Genomic DNA, 27,702 nt, shown 5'->3' on the forward strand with positions numbered 1-27,702 from the left:
AAGGTTTCTCTCGAAACAGCCATTTGAAATCACAAATGAGGATCCATACAGGAGAGCAACCTTACAAATGCTCGATATGTGAGAAAGGTTTCTCTCAAAAAGGCAGTTTGAAATTACATATGAGGATCCATACAGGAGAACGACCTCACAAATGCTCGATATGTGATAAAGGTTTCTCTCGAAAATGCGATTTGAAATCGCATATGAGGATCCATACAGGAGAGCGACCTTACAAATGCTCGATATGTGATAAAGGTTTCTTTCAAAACAGGGAATTGAAATCACATATGAGGATCCATACAGGAGAGCAACCTTACAAATGCTCGATATGTGATAAAGGTTTCTCTCAAAAACAAAATTTGAAATCACATATGAGGATCCATACAGGAGAGCGACCTTACAAATGCTCGATATGTGACATAGGTTTCTCTCATAACGTCAGCTTGAAATCACATGTGAGGATCCATACAGGAGAGCAACCTTACAAATGCTCGATATGTGATAAAGGTTTCTCTTTTAGCAGCCGTTTGAAATCACATATGAGGATCCATACAGGAGAGCGTCCTTACAAATGCTCGATATGTGATAAAGGTTTCTCTCAAACCAGCCATTTGAAATCACATGTGAAGATCCATACAGGAGAGCGACCTTACAAATGCTCGATATGTGATAAAGGTTTCTCTCAAAACAGGGAATTGAAATCACATATGAGGATCCATACAGGAGAGCAACCTTACAAATGCTCGATATGTGATAAAGGTTTCTCTCAAAAACAAAATTTGAAATCACATATGAGGATCCATACAGGAGAGCGACCTTACAAATGCTCGATATGTGACATAGGTTTCTCTCATAACGTCAGCTTGAAATCACATGTGAGGATCCATACAGGAGAGCAACCTTACAAATGCTCGATATGTGATAAAGGTTTCTCTCAAAACAGCAAATTGAAATTACATATGAGGATCCACACAGGAGAGCGACCTTACAAATGTTCGATATGTGACAAAGGTTTCTCTCATGACTTCAACTTGAAATCACATATGAGGATCCACACAGGAGAACGACCTCACAAATGCTCGATATGTGATAAAGGTTTCTCTCAAACCAGCAATTTGAAATCACATGTGAAGATCCATACAGGAGAGCGACCTTACAAATGCTCGATATGTGATAAAGGTTTCTCTCAAAACAGCAAATTGAAATTACATATGAGGATCCACACAGGAGAGCAACCTTACAAATGCTCGATATGTGACAAAGGTTTCTCTCAAAACAGGGAATTGAAATCACATATGAGGATCCATACAGGAGAGCAACCTTACAAATGCTCGATATGTGATAAAGGTTTCTCTCAAAAACACAATTTGAAATCACATATGAGGATCCATACAGGAGAGCGACCTTACAAATGCTCGATATGTGACAAAGGTTTCTCTCAAAGCAGCAGTTTGAAAGCACATATGAGGATCCATACAGGAGAGCGACCTTACAAATGCTCGATATGTGACATAGGTTTCTCTCATGACGTCAGCTTTAAATCACATGTGTGGATCCATACAGGAGAGCAACCTTACAAATGCTCGATATGTGATAAAGGTTTCTCTCGAAAAGACAATTTGAAATCACATATGAGGATCCATACAGGAGAGCGACCTTACAAATGTTCGATATGTGACAAAGGTTTCTCATGACGTCAGCTTGAAATCACATATGAGGACCCATACAGGAGAGATGAAATCTGTGATACCAGGATATGAAAAATGAGATGAAGAGGATTTGGAAATTGAAGAAATCTGAAATTGTACCAGTGATAGTCAGAGCAACAGGGAATCCGGATGATCAAGAAAATCCCAAAGAAGTGCTTATAAAGCATTCCGTGGAATATCATGACAAATAATCTACAGGTGGAAGCTGTCAGAGGTTCAATGAGGATTCTGAAATGAGCCCTTGGACCAAAGCTATGAGAACGAAGTTTCACAAACTGGTTAATGAAAAATAATCCTTTACCGAAAAAGGAGGTGGAGATTTTGAGTTCTGGGAGAACTTCCTTCCACCTTCTAAATAAAACCGGTCTGTGGAGATAGCAACCAACGAGAGCATCCGTACAAATAGACCATGCGCCGAGTCCACTAATTCTGCTTGGTTTTCGAATTCCGTGGTCTATGACGAGAAGTATCTGCATATGTGCTTGATATGTTTTATAAGTGTACATGAACCATTTATGAAATGTTCCCATGCTCGAAATTCGCACATTAATGAGCAACGGCCAAAAACAAAGAGGAAGTTAAACTCCGTTGGTGAGGATTTCCTTTTCCCTCGCAACGGTTGCATAGATGCTTCTAAATCGAGATTTTGAGCATTGCAATCCTCTGATCATGCAAATGTATGATTTTGCACATCATCTGATGTTATCAGATATTATTTTGTGGATTATTTCATGTACATAATTGCTGTTGGAGTCCGTTGCTATGGTACAAAATATCCCGAGCAACCAATATTTCACAAACTGCTTGTATGCATCAATTGATTCACTAAAAGTATAAATCTGCCCTGTAAATTAGACGAGCCAGGCTCGAAACATACTGGTATACTTTGGGGACTCGTGATCCCACCCCACATCCCTATATTTATAACTTGGAATACAAAAATTAAGCATTAAAGAAACAAATATTTCAAAAAAACTGAAATAATTATCACACATACTTTAATGGGTATTTATATTTTTATAGTATCCCCATACTACCTTTCTCTATTTTTGTCCTCTTGAGATATACAGACACACAGACACATAAACACACACATACTTTTACACACATAACACGTGCACATCCATATCATGCTTTTTTATATTCCAAATGATCCTCATTGTACACCGCTCCTTTCCTATGCCATCTCCAGGCATTGCAAATCGTCATTGCCGGGCACCAAAGGGGGCTCGGCAGTGACGCACGCTGAAAGAGAGTACTCAGTTTTCACTCTGGTTTCTTTCTTGTTGTACACCGCTCCTTTCCTATGCCATCTCCAGGCATTGCAAATCGTCATTGCCGGGCACCAAAGGGGGCTCGGCAGTGACGCAGCTGAAAGAGAGTACTCAGTTTTCACTCTGGTTGTTTGTTTGTTTGTTTTCTTGGTTGTCCAGACGATATCTCAGCCATCCTTTGAGCTAGGAAGCTGAAATTTCGGCACAGTAGTGAGCAAGTCCTTTGTCAAATACGGTATTTTTTGTTTTTTGAATAATCAATTAATTGAGGAGTTATTTAATTATTAGCGTTTAATTAAGTACTTATTTAATTAATTAAATTTCATTTCTCTTCTGACCATTATTAACTCAGGCACCTTTTGAGTTAGGAAGCTGATATTTGGACATGCCAATGACCAGGTGATTTGGCTGCAAAGGATATTTTTGATTTATTAATTAATCAATTAATCGATTAATTATTTAATTATTCGATTAATGACAAAAAAATTTTTTTTTTTAAAGTTACAGATTCTGATGAAATAGTGGTAGTTTATGTGTTCTCTGACCAAATTGATTAATAATTTAATTTTTTTATGATTATTATTTATTTATTTTCATTATTAATCATTTATTTATTTTCTTTCTCATTTGGCCAATATCTCAGGCACCTTTTGAGCTGGGAAGCTAATATTTGGACATGAGTGACCAAGTGATGTGGCTATCAAGGATATTTTTGATTTATTGATTAATCATTTCATCTATTAATTATTTATTGATTAATCGATTAATTATTTATTGAGTAATCAATTAATTATTTAATTTTTTATAAATGACTTATTTAATTAAATTTCTAAAAGATACATCTTCGGATGAAGCACTAGTGGTTTAGTTATGCGATTAGCCAATTGATTATGAAAACAAGTACACATACATTCAAAGTACACCGCCCCATGCCAAATAATTAAATATGCTGCAGCGCGGCATTGCCGGGGCGCCTCCGGCGCCCGGCAATACCGCAGTGCAGCTCATTGAGGCTGCATTGGGAGGGAGAGGTGTACACTAATTGATTGATTAATTCTATAATTAAAATCAATAAAAGATTATCACAAAATATTTTCATAATCAATTGGCTAATCGCATAACTAAACCAGTAGTGCTTCATCCGAAGATGTATCTTTTAGAAATTTAATTAAATAAGTCATTTATAAAAAATTAAATAATTAATTGATTACTCAATAAATAATTAATCGATTCATCAATAAATACTTAATAGATGAAATGATTAATCAATAAATCAAAAATATCCTTGATAGCCACATCACTTGGTCACTCATGTCCAAATATTAGCTTCCCAGCTCAAAAGGTGCCTGAGATATTGGCCAAATGAGAAAGAAAATAAATAAATGATTAATAATGAAAATAAATAAATAATAATCATAAAAAAATTAAATTATTAATCAATTTGGTCAGAGAACACATAAACTACCACTATTTCATCAGAATCTGTAACTTTAAAAAAAAAAATTACATTGTCATTAATCGAATAATTAAATAATTAATCGATTAATTGATTAATTAATAAATCAAAAATATCCTTTGCAGCCAAATCACCTGGTCATTGGCATGTCCAAATATCAGCTTCCTAACTCAAAAGGTGCCTGAGTTAATAATGGTCAGAAGAGAAATGAAATTTAATTAATTAAATAAGTACTTAATTAAACGCTAATAATTAAATAACTCCTCAATTAATTGATTATTCAAAAAACAAAAAATACCGTATTTGACAAAGGACTTGCTCACTACTGTGCCGAAATTTCAGCTTCCTAGCTCAAAGGATGGCTGAGATATCGTCCGGACAACCAAGAAAGAAAACAAACAAGTACACATACATTCAAAGTACACCGCCCCATGCCAAATAATTAAATATCCTACAGAGCGGCATTGTCGGGGCGCCTCCGGCGCCCGGCAATACCGCAGTGCAGCTCATTGAGGCTGCATTGGGAGGGAGAGGTGTACACTAATTGATTGATTAATTGTATAATTAAAATCAATAAAAGATTTTCACAAAATATTTTCATAATCAATTGGCTAATCGCATAACTAAACCACTAGTGCTTCATCCGAAGATGTATCTTTTAGAAATTTAATTGAATAAGTCATTTATAAAAAATTAAATAATTAATTGATTACTCAATAAATAATTAATCGATTAATCAATAAATAATTAATAGATGAAATGATTAATCAATAAATCAAAAATATCCTTGATAGCCACATCACTTGGTCACTCATGTCCAAATATTAGCTTCCCAGCTCAAAAGGTGCCTGAGATATTGGCCAAATGAGAAAGAAAATAAATAAATGATTAATAATGAAAATAAATAAATAATAATCATAAAAAAATTAAATTATTAATCAATTTGGTCAGAGAACACATAAACTACCACTATTTCATCAGAATCTGTAACTTTAAAAAAAAAAATTTTTTGGTCATTAATCGAATAATTAAATAATTAATCGATTAATTGATTAATTAATAAATCAAAAATATCCTTTGCAGCCAAATCACCTGGTCATTGGCATGTCCAAATATCAGATTCCTAACTCAAAAGGTGCCTGAGTTAATGGTCAGAAGAGAAAGGAAATTTGATTAATTAAATAAGTACTTAATTAATCGCTAATAATTAAATAACTCCTCAATTTTATTGATTAATCAAAAAAAAAAAATACCGTTTTTGAGAAAGGACTTGCTCACTATTGTGCCAAAATTTCAGCTTCCTAGCTCAAAGGATGGCTGAGATATCGCCCGGACAACCAAGAAAGAAAACAAACAAGTACAAATACATTCAAAGTACACCGCCCCATGCCAAATAATTAAATATGCTGCAGCGCGGCATTGCCGGGGCGCCTCTGGCACCCGGCAATACCGCAGTGCAGCTCATTAAGGCTGCATTGGGAGGGAGGGGTGTACACTAATTGATTGATTAATTGTATAATTAAAATCAATAAAAGATTATCACAAAATATTTTCATAATCAATTGGCTAATCGCATAACTAAACCACTAGTGCTTCATCCGAAGATGTATCTTTTAGAAATTTAATTAAATAAGTCATTTATAAAAAATTAAATAATTAATTGATTACTCAATAAATAATTAATCGATTAATCAATAAATAATTAATAGATGAAATGATTAATCAATAAATCAAAAATATCCTTGATAGCCACATCACTTGGTCACTCATGTCCAAATATTAGCTTCCCAGCTCAAAAGGTGCCTGAGATATTGGCCAAATGAGAAAGAAAATAAATAAATGATTAATAATGAAAATAAATAAATAATAATCATAAAAAAATTAAATTATTAATCAATTTGGTCAGAGAACACATAAACTACCACTATTTCATCAGAATCTGTAACTTAAAAAAAAAAAATTTTTTTGTCATTAATCGAATAATTAAATAATTAATCGATTAATTGATTAATTAATAAATCAAAAATATCCTTTGCAGCCAAATCACCTGGTCATTGGCATGTCCAAATATCAGCTTCCTAACTCAAAAGGTGCCTGAGTTAATAATGGTCAGAAGAGAAATGAAATTTAATTAATTAAATAAGTACTTAATTAAACGCTAATAATTAAATAACTCCTCAATTAATTGATTATTCAAAAAACAAAAAATACCGTATTTGACAAAGGACTTGCTCACTACTGTGCCGAAATTTCAGCTTCCTAGCTCAAAGGATGGCTGAGATATCGTCCGGACAACCAAGAAAACAAACAAACAAGAAACCAGAGTGAAAACTGAGTACTCTCTTTCAGCGTGCGTCACTGCCGAGCCCCCTTTGGTGCCCGGCAATGACGATTTGCAATGCCTGGAGATGGCATAGGAAAGGAGCGGTGTACAACAAACAACCAGAGTGAAAACTGAGTACTCTCTTTCAGCGTGCGTCACTGCCGAGCCCCCTTTGGTGCCCGGCAATGACGATTTGCAATGCCTGGAGATGGCATAGGAAAGGAGCGGTGTACAATTATCACAAAATATTTTCATAATCAATTGGCTAATCGCATAACTAAACCACTAGTGCTTCATCCGAAGATGTATCTTTTAGAAATTTAATTAAATAAGTCATTTATAAAAAATTAAATAATTAATTGATTACTCAATAAATAATTAATCGATTAATCAATAAATAATTAATAGATGAAATGATTAATCAATAAATCAAAAATATCCTTGATAGCCACATCACTTGGTCACTCATGTCCAAATATTAGCTTTCCAGCTCAAAAGGTGCCTGAGATATTGGCCAAATGAGAAAGAAAATAAATAAATGATTAATAATGAAAATAAATAAATAATAATCATAAAAAAATTAAATTATTAATCAATTTGGTCAGAGAACACATAAACTACCACTATTTCATCAGAATCTGTAACTTTAAAAAAAAAAATTTTTTTGTCATTAATCGAATAATTAAATAATTAATCGATTAATTGATTAATTAATAAATCAAAAATATCCTTTGCAGCCAAATCACCTGGTCATTGGCATGTCCAAATATCAGCTTCCTAACTCAAAAGGTGCCTGAGTTAATAATGGTCAGAAGAGAAATGAAATTTAATTAATTAAATAAGTACTTAATTAAACGCTAATAATTAAATAACTCCTCAATTAATTGATTATTCAAAAAACAAAAAATACCGTATTTGACAAAGGACTTGCTCACTACTGTGCCGAAATTTCAGCTTCCTAGCTCAAAGGATGGCTGAGATATCGTCCGGACAACCAAGAAAACAAACAAACAAGAAACCAGAGTGAAAACTGAGTACTCTCTTTCAGCGTGCGTCACTGCCGAGCCCCCTTCGGTGCCCAGCAATGACGATTTGCAATGCCTGGAGATGGCATAGGAAAGGAGCGGTGTACAACAAACAAACAAGAAACCAGAGTGAAAACTGAGTACTCTCTTTCAGCGTGCGTCACTGCCGAGCCCCCTTTGGTGCCCGGCAATGACGATTTGCAATGCCTGGAGATGGCATAGGAAAGGAGCGGTGTACAACAAACAAACAAGAAACCAGAGTGAAAACTGAGTACTCTCTTTCAGCGTGCGTCACTGCCGAGCCCCCTTTGGTGCCCGGCAATGACGATTTGCAATGCCTGGAGATGGCATAGGAAAGGAGCGGTGTACAATATTTTGTGATAATCTTTTATTGATTTTAATTATACAATTAATCAATCAATTAGTGTACACCCCTCCCTCCCAATGCAGCCTCAATGAGCTGCACTGCGGTATTGCCGGGCGCCAGAGGCGCCCCGGCAATGCTGCGCTGCAGCATATTTAATTATTTGGCATGGGGCGGTGTACTTTGAATGTATGTGTACTTGTTTGTTTGTTTTCTTGCTTTCTTGTTTGGTTGTCCGGGCGATATCTCAGCCATCCTTTGAGCTAGGAAGCTGAAATTTCGGCACAGTCGTGAGCAAGTCCTTTGTCAAATACGGTATTTTTTGTTTTTTGAATAATCAATTAATTGAGGAGTTATTTAATTATTAGCGTTTAATTAAGTACTTATTTAATTAATTAAATTTCATTTCTCTTCTGACCATTATTAACTCAGGCACCTTTTGAGTTAGGAAGCTGATATTTGGACATGCCAATGACCAGGTGATTTGGCTGCAAAGGATATTTTTGATTTATTAATTAATCAATTAATCGATTAATTATTTAATTATTCGATTAATGACAAAAAAAATTTTTTTTTAAAGTTACAGATTCTGATGAAATAGTGGTAGTTTATGTGTTCTCTGACCAAATTGATTAATAATTTAATTTTTTTATGATTTTTTTTTTTTTTTCATTATTAATCATGTATTTATTTTCTTTCTCATTTGGCCAATATCTCAGGCATCTTTTGAGCTGGGAAGCTAATATTTGGACATGAGTGACCAAGTGATGTGGCTATCAAGGATATTTTTGATTTATTGATTAATCATTTAATCTATTAATTATTTATTGATTAATCGATTAATTATTTATTGAGTAATCAATTAATTATTTAATTTTTTATAAATGACTTATTTAATTAAATTTCTAAAAGATACATCTTCAGATGAAGCACTAGTGGTTTAGTTATGCGATTAGCCAATTGATTATGAAAATATTTTGTGATAATCTTTTATTGATTTTAATTATACAATTAATCAATCAATTAGTGTACACCTCTCCCTCCCAATGCAGCCTCAATGAGCTGCACTGCGGTATTGCCGGGCGCCGGAGGCGCCCCGGCAATGCCGCGCTGCAGCATATTTAATTATTTGGCATGGGGCGGTGTACTTTGAATGTATTTGTACTTGTTTTATCTTCTTTCTTGTAAATATTTCCTGTTTCCTTCCCCGTTCTCTCCATTTAACACACACACACACACACACACACACACACACACACACACACACACACACACACACACATATGCACACCCATGCAGACACAGACATGCACTCATTTTAAAAGTCACATTTTAAATAATCTTAATTCATCCTCTCTCCCTCGCCCCCCCCCCCCCCCCCCCGTCCTCTCTCTCTCTCTCTCATTCTCTCTCAAGCTGTGTGCATCCCGATCTGAAACAGCACTAAATAATGGCAAAAGCCACTCAAATAAACGATTTATGTTCAGTTTATAAACGGCTCATGTGTTTCACATATTCTCTTTGACTTGCATAATATATTGCGTATAACAAGTCTTGATGTAAACAGGTTTGTATGAGGACATCATCGTCTAAATCATTACACAAACATGCAACTCCTCCAATTCCTCTAACTCTCGGCAAGTTAGTGCACATTAAGTACTGCACATATAATTTGGTTCAATAATAAATGGGAAAGGATAGATATTGTACTTGGCATGCATATTCATTGTAATTTTTCATATGAAAATCTATCCCTACAGGACAAAAGTTCACATTCTTAAACTACATTCGTTTTGTTTTACCCCGCAGTATAAACTGTTCTCGGCGAAAAGAAAACACAGGTATAATCTTTTAACTATGAAATGAAATGCAGAATTTCCCAGTCTTACATTCATATGAAATACAAAATTTTGTATTAATTAATCTTTCATTTTCAAATGGAAATGACCCCATTATATCGAAAGTCGCAAAACCTTTGTTGTTAAATGAAGAAAAAAGAACAAAAACGCAGAGGTTTTTGGTGATACAATAACATAATGCATTCCTGTCAATCACATTTGTGCATTCAGTAGCAAAACATGAAAATAAATTAATGACTTATAGACTCAAGTGACAAAAACCCACAGAGTAACAAGGAAATAATTAAGCTTCTTCATCTGATTCCAGTGTCAATTTCTCCCTCAATCTGGATGAAGTCAGAAACAGACGCCTGAATTGCACAGACTTTAGATGAACACAAATCAGCACAGGTAAGCTTGTTGAGCAACCACGAGCACCGCCCTCGAGTACATTGTGTCTTCTTGAAAGAGCAATTGGGCAAGTTCCATTACACTTGATGGTGCTGGGGGAAGACTCATCCAGTATATGGTGAGCAAACCATCATCAATATCCCAACCATTGTTCTTTGGTGATGATATTTCTGGTTTGCTGATAAGGCACATCTTGTGAATGGCGACTTCGGAGTTTGCTCGCTTTTGTGCTTGTGCATGAAATCTCTGTTTGGAGGCAAACTTTTCTCTCCACAGCTCCCAGTCCTGAACATTCTGCATCTTGCTTTATTTACATCACGACAGCCCTTCTGCCCATAGAGTTCACAGGTGTATGCTTCGATGTCTTCATGCAAGGATGGCGAAACTGTAAACGTCATGCCAAGCTTTTCAAATGTGGAGCAGTGGTCTTTACTTGATGTCAAGGTATTTGCAGATTTTGGTTTACTATTTCCATACAAAGCACTCACTGTGTCGCATCCAGTAAAACAATGAAATCCTATTAACGCAGAACAAACTTCTTTCCTGAAATGGTCAATTATGTGAAAGACAACAATTGTGCATGTATTACTTCCTCTGCCTGTGTGGAAGTATACCTCTGCATCTATGTCCTTGCAAAATGCCACACATAGTACCAAGACATCGGTGTCTGGACTGATCATGATGATGATGATGTGATCACTGTTACTTGCAGCGTACGAAGAGTGCAGTAGAAGTCTCGTATCGGCTTCTTGTGTTGAGAACAGACTTGGGATTTGCAAAACTTCCTCATCATTGCCATGCTTTCCAATAGAATGACACTCAATGCAATGTCCAACAATAATTGTGATGTCATCAATCAGCTTCCCAGTCTTGCACCACTGTTTGAACAGAAACTGGAGCAGATTTTCCTTGTCACCACAAGATCGAAACTTGGACCATTGCTTTTGGAGTCCTCTGATCAGGAGAAAATATTTCACTGATCTGGGTCCCTCCCTCTGCTCGTCTTCCTCTTTCAGCATTCTTTATGCTGCCAGACATGTATCTGTCCGGAACAAATTGCACAACTTTGGACTTGTTCATCTTTGTCTGTTTCACGAGGACTTTCAACATTTCATCAGCAAACTGTCCAAATGGTGGCTGTGGTTTGACGACTCTGATGAGTGCCATCGAATCCCATACCCACATTGAGCCAAATGGAATCTCCTCAACTGATCCCTCCAGGAAGTGCATGAGTTTGTCTTTGTTGGTTTTCACAGGAGTGCCATCATGGTTTGCCAGTGGTGCAGAAAATGGACCCAATTAATGAACCAGCATCTCTTTGATGTCAACCTTTCTCACTGAACCAACAACAATCAGCCTGCAGACAGATCCTGGTCAGCTATCAAGGCGATTTCTTTACCCTTCACTTTTGTTGTGGTGGACTTATCTGTATCTTTGAAAGACTTCAGCTTCATCTTCGTCATGGTGTCATGAAAACCAATATCATTTGATTGAAGTCTCTTCTGGCAGAATGTTGTGAAGGCAACTTCACCTTTTTCTTTAGCCTCATGAAGGTCTGCAGCGACAGGTGTGATGCAAGCTGACCTGATGTCATGTAAAACAGCTTGTCTCATTCTAGTGAAGGATCAAAAGGGTTGACCATATTTTGAATTGTATCCATGATGTTCTGTATGTTCTTCTCATCACGCTCTATTCGTGTTCTGTCTAAGTCAACACGGGCCCGACATGAAGTGTCACGACCAACCATCGCCATCTCCTGACAATTTCTCGTAATGGCAGTTCTTTCATATTTTAATAATGTCCATCTGTGTGTGCACTGCACCCTTCTTGAGTGTGATTCCAGTCACTCCTCCTTTTGTCTTGGAGTCTCGGTTTGCAGTTTGCTCAATTATTTGGTCACAACCAATTTGAGCAAACCCATGCTTCTGTTGTGTTTGTGCAACAAAATTCCCAGCTTGAAATTCTGCATAGATGTCAGGGTGACTCTGTCTCAAGCAGCACATCTCAAACCAATACGATGTCAGATACCTTGCATGATTGATTCTGTCATATGAAAAGAACCAAGGTGGAATGGAACGGATGCTCGACAGGTGAAGGTTCCAACTGGCTTGCCTTGTAGCCCTGATGAATAGAAGCAAGTCATCAACCATTGGAATATATATGCTCCAGAAGTGGAAAGTCTCAATATTCACGTTGTCCATGATGAATTCTCAGAGCCACTGACAAGCTCCTAAAATTTATTTGAGTTGACACGGTCGTCAAAGTCTTCAGCTGGGAATGCCTTCTGCAGGTGAATTGCAAGCTGGGAAGCGACATTTCTCTCCTCTCCTGATACAGTTTCCAAGTATGACTGCCATCGGAGTCGTTGCAGTGCTTCACAAAGTAATTTGTGAGATCTTATGCGCCTGTTCTAATGATGGCCACTTATTACTCCCCCGACAGACCCAGTAGCAATCACTTCAGACTCGATGATAATGTCCTGTAAGCCAGCATCAGAATATCGCTTTCCAATACTCATTAGACACAACATCATCTTCAATGACTCATTAGGCACAACACTGGCAGCAGCATACATGTTGATGTCTGCTGCTGTGGGTGGCCAGATCAGCTGAGGATTGGCACAAGTTCCATCGGATATTTTGAGCCTTTGAATAAATGGCCTGGTCCATGACTACAACAATCTTACTGAGTCCCAACCCATCTGCTATGGCAAGGCTGCGGCATAGGATCGTGTACCCTGTGTTTAACTGAGTCGGACTGGCATCTATGGCAGGTAAGTAGCCAATATTTGTTTGTGTTGGAATAGCACCTCTTTTAAACAATGTGTTGAAACCAGTCCATCCAGGTAAGACACTTTCATTCGGGTTTGCCGTCTTTGTGAGAAAGTATGCGCTATCGATTTTCCGTGCAGTTTATTGGACATAGATATGGTTCTCCAAGTCCAGTTGGATATTCTTAGCATATTTCCGGGGCCCTTTCCTTTGCCCACCACGATAGAATTCCATGTTGGTTGATGGTGGCTGCAGGGATCGTTTCGTCATTCTCTGCGCAGATATTGCTTCATCAAGTGAATCATCAGTGGATACCTGCCATTGAATTAGTATACCATTGGTATTGTGGGTGGTTCCTCTGCCAGATATTTCTTCACCGTAGTCATTGTTATCCTATGCAATCATTGCATGGATATTTGGCTGGATATTTGGAGGTATGAAATGCTCTCCTCACTGAATCTGAAGTTGGGCCAGAGCTGTATCGTGTTCAAGGACCTGGGAAATGGAAGTACAATGTCCCAGGCCATTCATCAGCCTGATAAGCTGAGCAGATCAAGTTATGTGTCCAACCGATATAGCCAACACAGAGTGCTTAGGCATCAGCCTCCTTCCATTGAATGCAATGTTCATTATATCCTGGAAAGTTGGAATAATCTTCTTACTTCGATCTTCACCAACGTTTACACGTGCAATTTATTGAGGAAGTTCATCGGACGCTCCCGTTGACCATGCCATGAAGTTCAATGACTCATTAGGCACAACAGTAGCAGCAGCATCCATGTTGATGTCTGCTGCTGTTGGTGGCCAGATGAGCTGAGGATTGGCACAAGTTGCAATGACACTCCTCTTCAGTGATTGTGCAGCATGGTAAAGAACTCTATAGTTATGCCCTGCATTCATATGAGATGTGGTTTCATCTTGGTTTGTGTCTGAGGCATCTGTCTCATCTGTGCTCACATCAGAGGAGAGTGGGAGAGCAACCTCCTCTAACACCTCGTCTGTGGACAAATCTTTCACAATCACTAAATCACTCTCGTTGTTTCGAGATGATCTGAAAAACTTCAGAAATGGGTATGTCTTCTGAAGTCTCTTCTTTAGATAAAAGGATTTGTATCCAATATCTACCCCCTCTACCTCACATACCCATTTCGTAAATGAAGATAGTAATTTCTTCAAGCACAGCACTTCACGTTTCTTTGTTATTCTTTCTTCTATGACTGATACACAGAAGTATTTGTATTCTGCCTCATCTAGGTTTTTTCAAGACCCTCTTCATTCTCTTTCCTATTCAGAAATCTTGTGCAGCTCTGGTAACAAGTTAAATGGTACCTAACTTCTAACGCTACAAGATCCTGTCCAAGTATATGCAATAAAATGCTCTCGTCTTTGTGCAATTCTGCAGCATTCACCAGCTTACCCACTGTTACTGTTTCACACTGGATAAGTTTTTCTTTCTTTCCTTTTTTTGCTGAAGTGTTCGATGATGTACCTTTCTTTGCTGCAAATGATGCATTGGACTGGCAAAAGGTGAGAAGCCCTAGATGGTACAGCATGTCAGTCAGGTCCTTTCTGTCGGAGAAGTTGAAACTTTGGTGCTACTTCCTCACTCTGCTTAGCTTCTTGCTTCTGGATTTCACTGGTTGTAGCAGCTGCATTTGAAAAATAATTAAAGCAACAAAGTGAAAATGGAGGAAATAGCCTTGAGATCTAATCAATGAATAGCTTTATGTTACAATATTTTAATTTCATAGATTCTATATGTATATTATAGAGGCCAAAACAATGTCATTAATTTTGTGTTTCATTACGCATGATGATACAAATAAAAAGCTTTACCAAGACATACAACATGTAAGTATCTCCACATCAACAAGTTAGTGCAGTGGTCATACGTACGTCTGTTTATCAACACACACGTGCTAAAACGTGAAGTTTTTATCCGATGGGCAGTGAGTGGGCCTCTGCAATTTGTTGTGTGCAGGACTGTGGACAAATTGGTTCCAATCTTGGTCTCGTCAGTGAAACGCATAAAACATGCACAGTGATATCCAACGGAGTTCGGAACAACATCGAGAAGATCTGGTGCCAAAACAAGCTCCAAATGTAATCGTTTGCTTTTGTTTTGGTGGCAATTGTACTTTCTCTAGTTCCCAAGCTTTTACACTCATGAACACTGACACGAAAGTTTTGCAAGCTTATGTCCGAAATAGAAATTAGATTTGTCTGCACATTGGTCCACAACGTGCATGCAGCACGCCATGTTGCGATGTTCCAACAACGTGTTCATGCACACACTGTACGATCACTGTGATTGGTTAATTTTGTGGAGCCTGTGTTACAACCGTCATAATTGGTCCAGTAAGGTTTACAATGACGTTATTATTTCAGAAGAATTGCCTGCTGCAAGGGTAATTGTATCGTCGTTATAACCAGATTTGTGAAAAAATGTGCTGGTTTTAAAAATGGAACATTCATAAATGTTCTTAGAAATCTTCCAGCTGATTAAAATATTTTAAGTAAAGTTCTTCTCTGACGCAGACCGTGGAAAGTAAGAATTTGAGGGCTCGGCCCATGGCCTAAAATGTTATATTTGTGACAAGGATTTTTTTTCGAAACGGAGCTTGACCTTCCATGGTGCAACCCACGCTGGAGCGATCACATAAAAGGTGCCACACTGGGTTGTTTGCGCCACCCTTGAAAGCGATCCTCAGCAGTCGGCAAGGTATTCAGTGAACCAGGAAGGAGAAAGCTATCGTGAAAGCGAACATCCCTTTGGGCATCTACCTTGAAAGCACAACTCCTCACAGTACCATCTGTAACCCCTGACAACCAGCCGGCATCCCAAACCTCTTGATGAAAGCCATACAGCTTGCTGTCACCAGAATGTCCACAGCAATGACTACAAACTGGAGTCAGAAGTCAACAAGAATTTCAAAATTGTAACCCCATCTGCATCCTCAAACTAAGTTTAAATAAAATGACAGCTTTTAAAAAAATGTAAAACTTGTTAACTTGGTTCTTCATATTCTCATAATATAGAATTGTTGAAAAATTGATGTCAAAAACTTAAATGGAAACGGAACTTAATCTCTCAATCTGATCTTCGATCTCATCGTGTTCCTTTCAAGGCCTTCCTTTGGTTTCCAGTTTGTAATTCTTGTCTCTGTCCTTGCCATGTATCCAGCCAAGTTCCATTTGAGTTTTTTGATTGTGACCAGTGTTTAGGAATTTTGTTTTTTGCCTGGTTTAGTTGTTTTTCTTGTCCCGTTTTGGTTATTCTCATATGGCAACTTTCCATTGTTTGAACATCAATTTTTACTCGATCTTTGCGGTAGTCCATGTTTCATTGCCATGTGTGATATGGGGAGAACACCCATGTTGAAAAATTGCTCATCAGAATAAGACTTCTTCTTATGTTTTTCATGAAACTTGTATTTGTGAAGGGTTTCACAATAAAGAGAGGTCCTCAAAGCACAAATGCACTGCCTGTGTGATTGTGAATATGTAATTGCACATTATGATCCATTATTAGTCATTTGAGAGTTTGGAGTTGTCCACATCCCGAAAAGTAATCCTGATTAAACCGAGAGTTGTTCACCAAACCACATCAAAGCCTTGCAGAGCACTTAGCATCATGACATGACTGCACTTCATGCCATCGATGATTGCTGCCAAGCAGCTCAGTTACACAGGTCTCAATGTGAAGGCCACACAGCTGGTTGCTCCCACATTTTTCTCAACATCAATGGTAATGCAATGTTAATGGAGGGAATAGCTTTCAACACAGATGTGTAGAGTTGAAACGAACCCTCCCCCCTCCCCCTGCCCCCCCCCCCCCCCCACACACAAAAAAGGTTGAGATTCAAGTCGATGTAGCCAGGATATAACGAACAGTCCAATATATATATATATATATCTATATATATATATATATATATATATGTATATATATATATATATATATATATATATATATATATATATATATATATATATATATATACACACACACACACAGACTTGGCATTTAATATGGAATTTTTTTTTTCTTGACTTGGGTTTACTTTCTTAACTCAGTATATCAATCTGGTGAGTTTCTTTCACACTTTGGTGATTTATTTGTTAAAAGAACCATGTCACTGATTGTCTGTCGCAGCAAGAAGTCAACAACAGGATTATATCACAGGTGGCATGGCAAAATGTGTGGACAGTGGCATTTGATGATTGGCTTCACAGTCGGGTATACAAGGGTTGTTGCATTCTGTATCAGTGGAAAACAACTGCTGCACGTCTCCAAAAGTTATTGCCGCTTCCTCTGGAGATGGTCTGTCAACTCGACAATGCTGTTTGTCATTTAGTGGTGGATTTATGAAATTACGGCATGAAACAGCGTGCTATTGCTCGGCAGTATGGCATCAATCAAGGTCAGGTGTCAAAGATCCTTAAGCGAAATGCTCAGAGGGGTGTCCCTACTCCAATACCGAGGCCAGCACTTCCCCGCAGAACCACAAGGAGGGATGATCGCCAACTGCACCGGTTAGTCTGCAATGGCTGTACCAAGTCAGCTAATTGGCTTAGGGCTGAGTGGCAGCAACTGACAAATGTGCCTGTATCCAGAAGGCTAGTCAACCAACGACTGGTGCAAGCAGGCTATCTTGCCAGGCGTCCCCTGAGAAAGCCACGCTTGCCCAGACAACACCGCCAGCGCCGATTGCAGTGGGCCAGAGAGCACAGTCAATGGCAGCCAGGACACTGGAATCACCTGATCTTCAGTGACGAGTCTAGATTTCTGGTCTATCGTCAAGATGGCCGCGTCCAAGTGCACAGACAAGTGCATGAAGCCTACAACAAAGATTGTATAGTGCCAAGCGTCCAAGCTGGAGGTGGTGGGGTGACCGTTTGGGCTGCTTTTCATGCAGGGGGCAAACCTGACCTGGTTGTTCTGAATGGAAACCTGAGCCAGTTCAAGTACAGGGCCATTCTGGAAGAAACATTGCTTCCATTTGCTCGTGCAGCCTTTCGAGGAAACTTTGTCTTCCAAGATGACAATGCACGGCCTCATCGTGCTCGCATGAGCCAACACTTTCTTGCTGACCATGGTGTAGAGCATATGGAGTGGCCTGCCATGTCCCCAGATATGAATCCGATAGATAATTTGTGGGCAGAATTAACGCATCAAATCGACCACTTGGACCAGCAGCCGACCTCTGTGCGTGAATTGCAGCAGGCTATTGTCACTGCATGGCAAGCGATTCCTGTCCAAACCTTGGCAAATCTCGTGAACAGCATGCCTCAACGTGTACGTGCTCTCCTGAATGCTCGTGGGGGTTACACGAAGTACTGAACTGTAATTTTACTGTCCGTAATCCCAGTCGTAATTTAGCTTTTGTTTTTGTTAAAAAAATTGTTGGCTAATGTGCAAAATAAAGAGATACTTCTGGAAAACGTACAGAAGTTTAACACAGTACTGTCCATTAATTGAGTTCGATATCAGTTTACAACACTTTCAAGGATCAATTTATTTGTTTCGAAATGTCAAATGTGGTTTTTGTTTCTTTTAAAGGTCACATTAACAAAATGTAGAATTTTTTCAACATAATTCCAATGAACTTTTGGTTCTAAGACATCTTGAAAAGTAAGTTCACCCCCACAAAAAAAATATTCCATATTAAATGCCACGTCTCATCACACACTTTTCGACTTTTATTTAAGGCCTGGCATTGATGACGGCTATACAGTCCATGCTTGCAGCCTCCAACATAAGAAATAAATAAATAATAAAAACCATTCAAACTGACACTGAAAAAGCTCTGAAATTGATTTTAAAAAAACGTTGTGAGCTATTTTAGTTCATGTCATTATCCAACGATACAGTGAAAAATAGGCAAAAACTTGTATTTTTTTCATACTGTCGGTCAAAATCTGACGAACACGATGTTCTCTAAAATGCAATGTTGTATCTATTTTCAAAGAGTTGGAGTTTCCCAATAAGTCCATCATAAAATAGGCAGCCCTGTTCCCTGGAGTTGACGGCACTTACGAAATGACCCGGGCAATGAAAAGAAGCTCCTGCCAGGCGATACTGCACTGATCCAATCGTTACCTTTGTACTATATGTTCGAATAGCTGAACAGAATTTTACAATTCTAGCCAAGTCGGTAATTACTCCCGCCAGGGAGTAATGCATTCGCGCGCGTGTGTGTGTGTGTGTGTGTGTGTGTGTGTGTGTGTGTGTGTGTGTGTGTGTGTGTGTGTGTGTGTGTGTGTTCGTGTGTTTGTGAACAAGATATCTGGAAAAGTTCTGAACGGATTTGGATGAAAGTTGGTGGGATGATTGCACTTGGGATAAGGAAGAATTGATGAAGCTCAGGAAATTATTCCGGATCCAGGAAGTTTTTTGGGGAATTTGTTTTTCTGTTTTCCTTTAAAAACAATTTTCTCGCAATAATTGGAACGATTGAGAGCAAAATTTTTACCAGAGGAGGGACTCGGTCTGCAGAATATTTTAATGGTAAATATGATGTCACACGTCACGTGGTTCGGCCGCCATATTGTTTTACGTGAAAAACACTAAAATCCTATTTTCTCCAAAACGCCTGAACAGATCGAGGCCAATCTTTTCAGGCAGAATCGCATACCCTTGACGAACAAAAAAGTCAGCGAGCATGACGTCATGCATCATATGGTTTCAGAGTTATGACGTTTTTAAGCACAAACATTTAAAACCTAGCTCCTCCCTCATTTGTGATCCAATCGAGGGGAAACTTCACAAATCTGTTCAGCATATCAGTCTACTAAAATGCCCTTTTGGAATTTGCGTTAGGTCACGTGGTTTGGCAGATATCGTTAATTAAACAAATAAAAACATTTATATCTCTTGAACCACTTCATTGATCGACGTGAAACTTCATACTCTAGTAGATGTCACGAAGATTAACAAGTCTGCAAAATTTGAAAATGATTGGATGTACGGTCTGGAAGCTGGAAGTTGTTATTGCGTGAAGAAGAAGAGGCTTCGACCGTGGACGATTAATTATTTATGACATGTACAGACCGGCAGGCATCGTTTGACACATTGTCCCGGGTTAATTTGAACCTCAAATAAAATTTTAATTCCAGATTTGTCAATGACTGAGGTATATTAACAAACACATAAAACAGATTTGGAAAAATTCGAAATTTTTCTTTTAAAAGATCGCATATTCACCCAGGGTTGTGAGAGGCTGAAGAAGAAGAAACCTCGCATGGGCTTCCCAGACCAAAAAATAATTCTGGTTCTGTGATTTTCAGGCTTATTTATCTATATATCCACATATTTGGGCAGTGTCTGTTGTTTCCCTGGTTGTGAAGTGTTTTTAATAACGTGGTGGTTGTTTTGAATCACGTGGTGGTGAGGTATTTTGAATTACGTCGTGGTGAGGTGTAAAATGACGTGGTGGTGAGGTGTTTTTAAATCACGTGGCTGTGAGGTGTTTTTAATTTCGTGGCTATGAGGTTTTTAATTTCGTGTTTCGTGGCTGTGAAGTGTTTTTAATTTCGTGTTTCGTGGCTGTCAAGTGTTTTTAATTTCGTGTTTTGTGGCTGTGAGGTGTTTTTAATTTCGTGTTTTGTGGCTGTGAAGTGTTTTTAATCTCGTGTTTTGTGGCTGTGAAGTGTTTTTAATTCCGTGTTTTGTGGCTGCGAGGTGTTTTTAATTTCGTGTTTTGTGGCTGTGAGGTGTTTTTAATGTCGTGTTTTGTGGCTGTGAAGTGTTTTTAATTTCGTGTTTTGTGGCTGCGAGGTGTTTTTAATTTCGTGTATTATGGCTGTGAGGTTTTTTATTTCATGTTTTGTGGCTGTGAAGTGTTTTTAATTTTGTGTTTTGTGGCTGTGAGGTTTTTTATTTCATGTTTTGTGGCTGTGAAGTGTTTTTAATTTTGTGTTTTGTGGCTGTGAAGTGTTTTTAATTTCGTGTTTTGTGGCTGTGAGGTGTTTTTAATTTCGTGTTTTGTGGCTGTGAAGTGTTTTTAATTTTGTGTTTTGTGGCTGTGAAGTGTTTTTAATTTCGTGTTTTGTGGCTGTGAAGTGTTTTTAATTTCGTGTTTTGTGGCTGTGAGGTGTTTTTAATTTCGTGTTTCGTGGCTGTGAAGTGTTTTTAATTTTGTGTTTTGTGGCTGTGAAGTGTTTTTAATTTCGTGTTTTGTGGCTGTGAGGTGTTTTTAATTTCGTGTTTTGTGGCTGTGAGGTGTTTTTAATTTCGTGTTTTGTGGCTGTGAGGTGTTTTTAATTTCGTGTTTTGTGGCTGTGAAGTGTTTTTAATTTCGTGTTTTGTGGCTGTGAAGTGTTTTTAATTTCGTGTTTTGTGGATGCGAGGTGTTTTTAATTGTGTTTTGTGGCTGTGAGGTGTTTTTAATTTAGTGTTTTGTGGCTGTGAAGTGTTTTTAATTTCGTGTCTTGTGGCTGTGAGGTGTTTTTAATTTCGTGTTTTGTGGCTGTGAAGTGTTTTTAATTTCGTGTTTTGTGGCTGTGAAGTGTTTTTAATTTCGTGTTTTGTGGATGCGAGGTGTTTTTAATTGTGTTTTGTGGCTGTGAGGTGTTTTTAATTTCGTGTTTTGTGGCTGTGAAGTGTTTTTAATTTCGTGTCTTGTGGCTGTGAGGTGTTTTTAATTTCGTGTTTTGTGGCTGTGAAGTGTTTTTAATTTCGTGTTTTGTGGCTGTGAAGTGTTTTTAATTTCATGTTTTGTGGCTGTTAGGTGTTTTTAATTTCGTGTTTCGTGGCTGTGAAGTGTTTTTAATTTCGTGTTTCGTGGCTGTTAGGTGTTTTTAATTTCGTGTTTTGTGGCTGTGAAGTGTTTTTAATTTCGTGTTTCGTGGCTGTGAAGTGTTTTTAATTTCGTGTTTTGTGGCTGTGAAGTGTTTTTAATTTCGTGTTTTGTGGCTGTGAAGTGTTTTTAATTTCGTGTTTTGTGGCTGTGAAGTGTTTTTAATTTCGTGTTTTGTGGCTGTGAGGTGTTTTTAATTTCGTGTTGTGTGGCTGTGAAGTGTTTTTAATTTCGTGTTTCGTGGCTGTGAGGTGTTTTTAATTTTGTGTTTTGTGGCTGTGAGGTGTTTTTAATTACGTGTTTTGTGGCTGTGAGGTGTTTTTAATTTCGTGTTTCGTGGCTGTGAAGTGTTTTTAATTTCGTGTTTCGTGGTTGTGTTTTTAATTTCGTGTTTCGTGGCTGTGAAGTGTTTTTAATTTCGTGTTTTGTGGCTGTGAGGTGTTTTTAATTTCGTGTTTTGTGGCTGTGAAGTGTTTTTAATCTCGTGTTTTGTGGCTGTGAGGTGTTTTTAATTTCGTGTTTTGTGGCTGTGAGGTGTTTTTAATTTCGTGTTTTGTGGCTGTGAGGTGTTTTTAATTTCGTGTTTCGTGGCTGTGAAGTGTTTTTAATTTCGTGTTTTGTAGCTGTGAAGTGTTTTTAATTCCATGTTTTGTGGCTGCGAGGTGTTTTTAATTTCGTGTATTATGGCTGTGAGGTGTTTTTAATTTCGTGTTTTGTGGCTGTGAAGTGTTTTTAATTTTGTGTTTTGTGGCTGTGAGGTGTTTTTAATTTCGTGTTTTGTGGCTGTGAGATGTTTTTAATTTCGTGTTTTGTGGCTGTGAGGTGTTTTTAATTTCGTGTTTCGTGGCTGTGAAGTGTTTTTAATTTCGTGTTTTGTCGCTGTGAAGTGTTTTTAATTTCATGTTTTGTGGCTGTGAAGTGTTTTTAATTTCGTGTTTTGTGGCTGAGGTGTTTTTAATTTCGTGTTTTTTGGCTGTGAAGTGTTTTTAATTTCGTGTTTTGTGGCTGTGAGGTGTTATTAATTTCGTGTTTTGTGGCTGTGAAGTGTTTTTAATTTCGTGTTTTGTAGCTGTGAAGTGTTTTTAATTCCGTGTTTTGTGGCTGCGAGGTGTTTTTAATTTCGTGTTTTGTGGCTGTGAGGTGTTTTTAATTTCGTGTTTTGTGGCTGTGAAGTGTTTTTAATTTCGTGTTTTGTAGCTGTGAAGTGTTTTTAATTTCATGTTTTGTGGCTGCGAGGTGTTTTTAATTTTATGTATTATGGCTGTGAGATTTTTAATTTAGTGTTTTGTGGCTGTGAAGTGTTTTTAATTTTGTGTTTTGTGGCTGAGGTGTTTTTAATTTCGTGTTTTTTGGCTGTGAAGTGTTTTTAATTTCGTGTTTTGTGGCTGTGAGGTGTTATTAATTTCGTGTTTTGTGGCTGTGAAGTGTTTTTAATTTCGTGTTTTGTAGCTGTGAAGTGTTTTTAATTCCGTGTTTTGTGGCTGCGAGGTGTTTTTAATTTCGTGTTTTGTGGCTGTGAGGTGTTTTTAATTTCGTGTTTTGTGGCTGTGAAGTGTTTTTAATTTCGTGTTTTGTAGCTGTGAAGTGTTTTTAATTTCATGTTTTGTGGCTGCGAGGTGTTTTTAATTTTATGTATTATGGCTGTGAGATTTTTAATTTAGTGTTTTGTGGCTGTGAAGTGTTTTTAATTTTGTGTTTTGTGGCTGTGAAGTGTTTTTAATTTCGTGTTTTGTGGCTGTGAGGTGTTTTTAATTTCGTGTTTTGTGGCTGTGAGGTGTTTTTAATTTCGTGTTTTGTGGCTGTGAGGTGTTTTTAATTTCGTGTTTTGCGGCTGTGAAGTGTTTTTAATTTCGTGTTTTGTGGCTGTGAAGTGTTTTTAATTTCGTGTTTTGTGGATGCGAGGTGTTTTTAATTTTGTGTTTTGTTGCTGTGATGTGTTTTTAATTTCGTGTTTTGTGGCTGTGAAGTGTTTTTAATTTTGTGTCTTGTAGCTGTGAGGTGTTTTTAATTTCGTGTTTTGTGGCTGTGAAGTGTTTTTAATTACGTGTTTTGTGGCTGTGAAGTGTTTTTAATTTCATGTTTTGTGGCTGTTAGGTGTTTTTAATTTCGTGTTTCGTGGCTGTGAAGTGTTTTTAATTTCGTGTTTCGTGGCTGTGAGGTGTTTTTAATTTCGTGTTTCGTGGCTGTTAGGTGTTTTTAATTTCGTGTTTCGTGGCTGTGAAGTGTTTTTAATTTCGTGTTTTGTGGCTGTGAAGTGTTTTTAATTTCGTGTTTTGTGGCTGAAGTGTTTTTAATTTCGTGTTTTGTGGCTGTGAAGTGTTTTTAATTTCGTGTTTCGTGGCTGTGAGGTGTTTTTAATTTCGTGTTTCGTGGCTGTGAGGTGTTTTTAATTTCGTGTTTTGTGGCTGTGAGGTGTTTTTAATTTTGTGTTTTGTGGCTGTGAGGTGTTTTTAATTACGTGTTTTGTGGCTGTGAGGTGTTTTTAATTTCGTGTTTCGTGGCTGTGAAGTGTTTTTAATTTCGTGTTTCGTGGCTGTGAAGTGTTTTTAATTTCGTGTTTTGTGGCTGTGAGGTGTTTTTAATTTCGTGTTTTGTGGCTGTGAAGTGTTTTTAATCTCGTGTTTTGTGGCTGTGAGGTGTTTTTAATGCCGTGTTTTGTGGCTGCGAAGTGTTTTTAATTTCGTGTATTATGGCTGTGAGGTGTTTTTAATTTCGTGTTTTGTGGCTGTGAAGTGTTTTTAATTTTGTGTTTTGTGGCTGTGAGGTGTTTTTAATTTCGTGTTTTGTGGCTGTGAGGTGTTTTTAATTTCGTGTTTTGTGGCTGTGAGGTGTTTTTAATTTCGTGTTTTGTGGCTGCGAGGTGTTTTTAATTTCATGTATTATGGCTGTGAGGTTTTTAATTTCGTGTTTTGTGGCTGTGAAATGTTTTTAATTTTGTGTTTTGTGGCCGTGATGTGTTTTTAATTTCGTGTTTTGTGGCTGTGAGGTGTTTTTAATTTCGTGTTTTGTGGCTGTGAAGTGTTTTTAATTTTGTGTTTTGTGGCTGTGAAGTGTTTTTAATTTCGTGTTTTGTGGCTGTGAGGTGTTTTTAATTTCGTGTTTTGTGGCTGTGAGGTGTTTTTAATTTCGTGTTTTGTGGCTGTGAGGTGTTTTTAATTTCGTGTTTTGCGGCTGTGAAGTGTTTTTAATTTCGTGTTTTGTGGCTGTGAAGTGTTTTTAATTTCGTGTTTTGTGGATGCGAGGTGTTTTTAATTTTGTGTTTTGTTGCTGTGAGGTGTTTTTAATTTCGTGTTTTGTGGCTGTGAAGTGTTTTTAATTTTGTGTCTTGTAGCTGTGAGGTGTTTTTAATTTCGTGTTTTGTGGCTGTGAAGTGTTTTTAATTACGTGTTTTGTGGCTGTGAAGTGTTTTTAATTTCATGTTTTGTGGCTGTTAGGTGTTTTTAATTTCGTGTTTCGTGGCTGTGAAGTGTTTTTAATTCCGTGTTTCGTGGCTGTGAGGTGTTTTTAATTTCGTGTTACGTGGCTGTTAGGTGTTTTTAATTTCGTGTTTCGTGGCTGTGAAGTGTTTTTAATTTCGTGTTTTGTGGCTGTGAAGTGTTTTTAATTTCGTGTTTTGTGGCTGTGAAGTGTTTTTAATTTCGTGTTTTGTGGCTGTGAAGTGTTTTTAATTTCGTGTTTCGTGGCTGTGAGGTGTTTTTAATTTCGTGTTTCGTGGCTGTGAGGTGTTTTTAATTTCGTGTTTCGTGGCTGTGAGGTGTTTTTAATTTCGTGTTTTGTGGCTGTGAGGTATTTTTAATTTTGTGTTTTGTGGCTGTGAGGTGTTTTTAATTACGTGTTTTGTGGCTGTGAGGTGTTTTTAATTTCGTGTTTCGTGGCTGTGAAGTGTTTTTAATTTCGTGTTTCGTGGTTGTGTTTTTAATTTCGTGTTTCGTGGCTGTGAAGTGTTTTTAATTTCGTGTTTTGTGGCTGTGAGGTGTTTTTAATTTCGTGTTTGTGGCTGTGAAGTGTTTTTAATCTCGTGTTTTGTGGCTGTGAGGTGTTTTTAATGCCGTGTTTTGTGGCTGCGAAGTGTTTTTAATTTCGTGTATTATGGCTGTGAGGTGTTTTTAATTTCGTGTTTTGTGGCTGTGAAGTGTTTTTAATTTTGTGTTTTGTGGCTGTGAGGTGTTTTTAATTTCGTGTTTTGTGGCTGTGAGGTGTTTTTAATTTCGTGTTTTGTGGCTGTGAGGTGTTTTTAATTTCGTGTTTCCTGGCTGTGAAGTGTTTTTAATTTCGTGTTTTGTGGCTGTGAAGTGTTTTTAATTTCGTGTTTTGTGGCTGCGAGGTGTTTTTAATTTCATGTATTATGGCTGTGAGGTTTTTAATTTCGTGTTTTGTGGCTGTGAAATGTTTTTAATTTTGTGTTTTGTGGCTGTGAAGTGTTTTTAATTTCGTGTTTTGTGGCTGTGAGGTGTTTTTAATTTCGTGTTTTGTGGCTGTGAGGTGTTTTTAATTTCGTGTTTTGTGGCTGTGAAGTGTTTTTAATTTCATGTTTTGTGGCTGTTAGGTGTTTTTAATTTCGTGTTTAGTGGCTGTGAAGTGTTTTTAAGTTCGTGTTTTGTGGCTGAGGTGTTTTTAATTTCGTGTTTCGTGGCTGTGGGGTGTTTTTAATTTCGTGTTTCGTGGCTGTGAGGTGTTTTTAATTTTGTACTTCGTGGCTGTGAAGTGTTTTTAATTTCGTGTTTTGTGGCTTTGAGGTGTTTTTAATTTCGTGTTTCGTGGCTGTGATGTGTTTTTAATTTCGTGTTTTGTGGCTGTGAGGTGTTTTTAATTTCGTGTTGTGTGGCTGTGAAGTGTTTTTAATTTTGTGCTTCGTGGCTGTGAAGTGTTTTTAATTTCGTGTTTCGTGGCTGTGAGGTGTTTTTAATTTCGTGTTTCGTGGCTGTGAGGTGTTTTTAATTTTGTGTTTTGTGGCTGTGAGGTGTTTTTAATTACGTGTTTTGTGGCTGTGAGGTGTTTTTAATTTCGTGTTTTGTGGCTGTGAAGTGTTTTTAATTTCGTGTCTTGTGGCTGTGAGGTGTTTTTAATTTCGTGTTTTGTGGCTGTGAAGTGTTTTTAATTTCGTGTTTTGTGGCTGTGAAGTGTTTTCAATTTCGTGTTTTGTGGATGCGAGGTGTTTTTAATTGTGTTTTGTGGCTGTGAGGTGTTTTTAATTTCGTGTTTTGTGGCTGTGAAGTGTTTTTAATTTCGTGTCTTGTGGCTGTGAGGTGTTTTTAATTTCGTGTTTTGTGGCTGTGAAGTGTTTTTAATTTCGTGTTTTGTGGCTGTGAAGTGTTTTTAATTTCATGTTTTGTGGCTGTTAGGTGTTTTTAATTTCGTGTTTCGTGGCTGTGAAGTGTTTTTAATTTCGTGTTTCGTGGCTGTTAGGTGTTTTTAATTTCGTGTTTTGTGGCTGTGAAGTGTTTTTAATTTCGTGTTTCGTGGCTGTGAAGTGTTTTTAATTTCGTGTTTTGTGGCTGTGAAGTGTTTTTAATTTCGTGTTTTGTGGCTGTGAAGTGTTTTAAATTTCGTGTTTTGTGGCTGTGAAGTGTTTTTAATTTCGTGTTTTGTGGCTGTGAAGTGTTTTTAATTTCGTGTTTTGTGGCTGTGAAGTGTTTTTAAGTTCGTGTTTTGTGGCTGAGGTGTTTTTAATTTCGTGTTTCGTGGCTGTGGGGTGTTTTTAATTTCGTGTTTCGTGGCTGTGAGGTGTTT

At 37.6% G+C, this 27,702-nt stretch overlaps 2 protein-coding genes across 13 annotated transcripts in view; one reads left to right on the top strand and one right to left on the bottom strand.

Annotated features, from left to right (window-relative positions):
* Positions 1-16,649, top strand: part of LOC137438678 (uncharacterized) — a 44,262-nt gene extending 27,613 nt beyond the window's left edge. For 6 of the 12 annotated variants that reach the window (XM_078767461.1, XM_078767464.1, XM_078767458.1 and 3 more), the window contains 2 exons: positions 14,646-14,698; positions 15,153-16,649. In XM_078767461.1, coding sequence (XP_078623587.1) covers positions 14,646-14,698; positions 15,153-15,278 — 179 coding nt within the window. In that variant the 3' untranslated portion in view covers positions 15,279-16,649. The remainder of the gene's footprint in view (positions 1-14,645; positions 14,699-15,152) is intronic. The other 6 variants (XM_078767469.1, XM_078767465.1, XM_078767468.1 and 3 more) reach the window with 1 other exon arrangement.
* LOC137438677 (uncharacterized) overlaps positions 1-27,702 on the bottom strand; it is a 461,521-nt gene that overhangs the window by 337,191 nt on the left and 96,628 nt on the right. The window lies entirely within an intron of this gene.

This window comes from Myxine glutinosa, chromosome 13, assembly GCF_964187855.1.
Source record: "Myxine glutinosa chromosome 13, kmMyxGlut1.1, whole genome shotgun sequence".
Lineage (NCBI taxonomy): Eukaryota > Metazoa > Chordata > Myxini > Myxiniformes > Myxinidae > Myxine > Myxine glutinosa.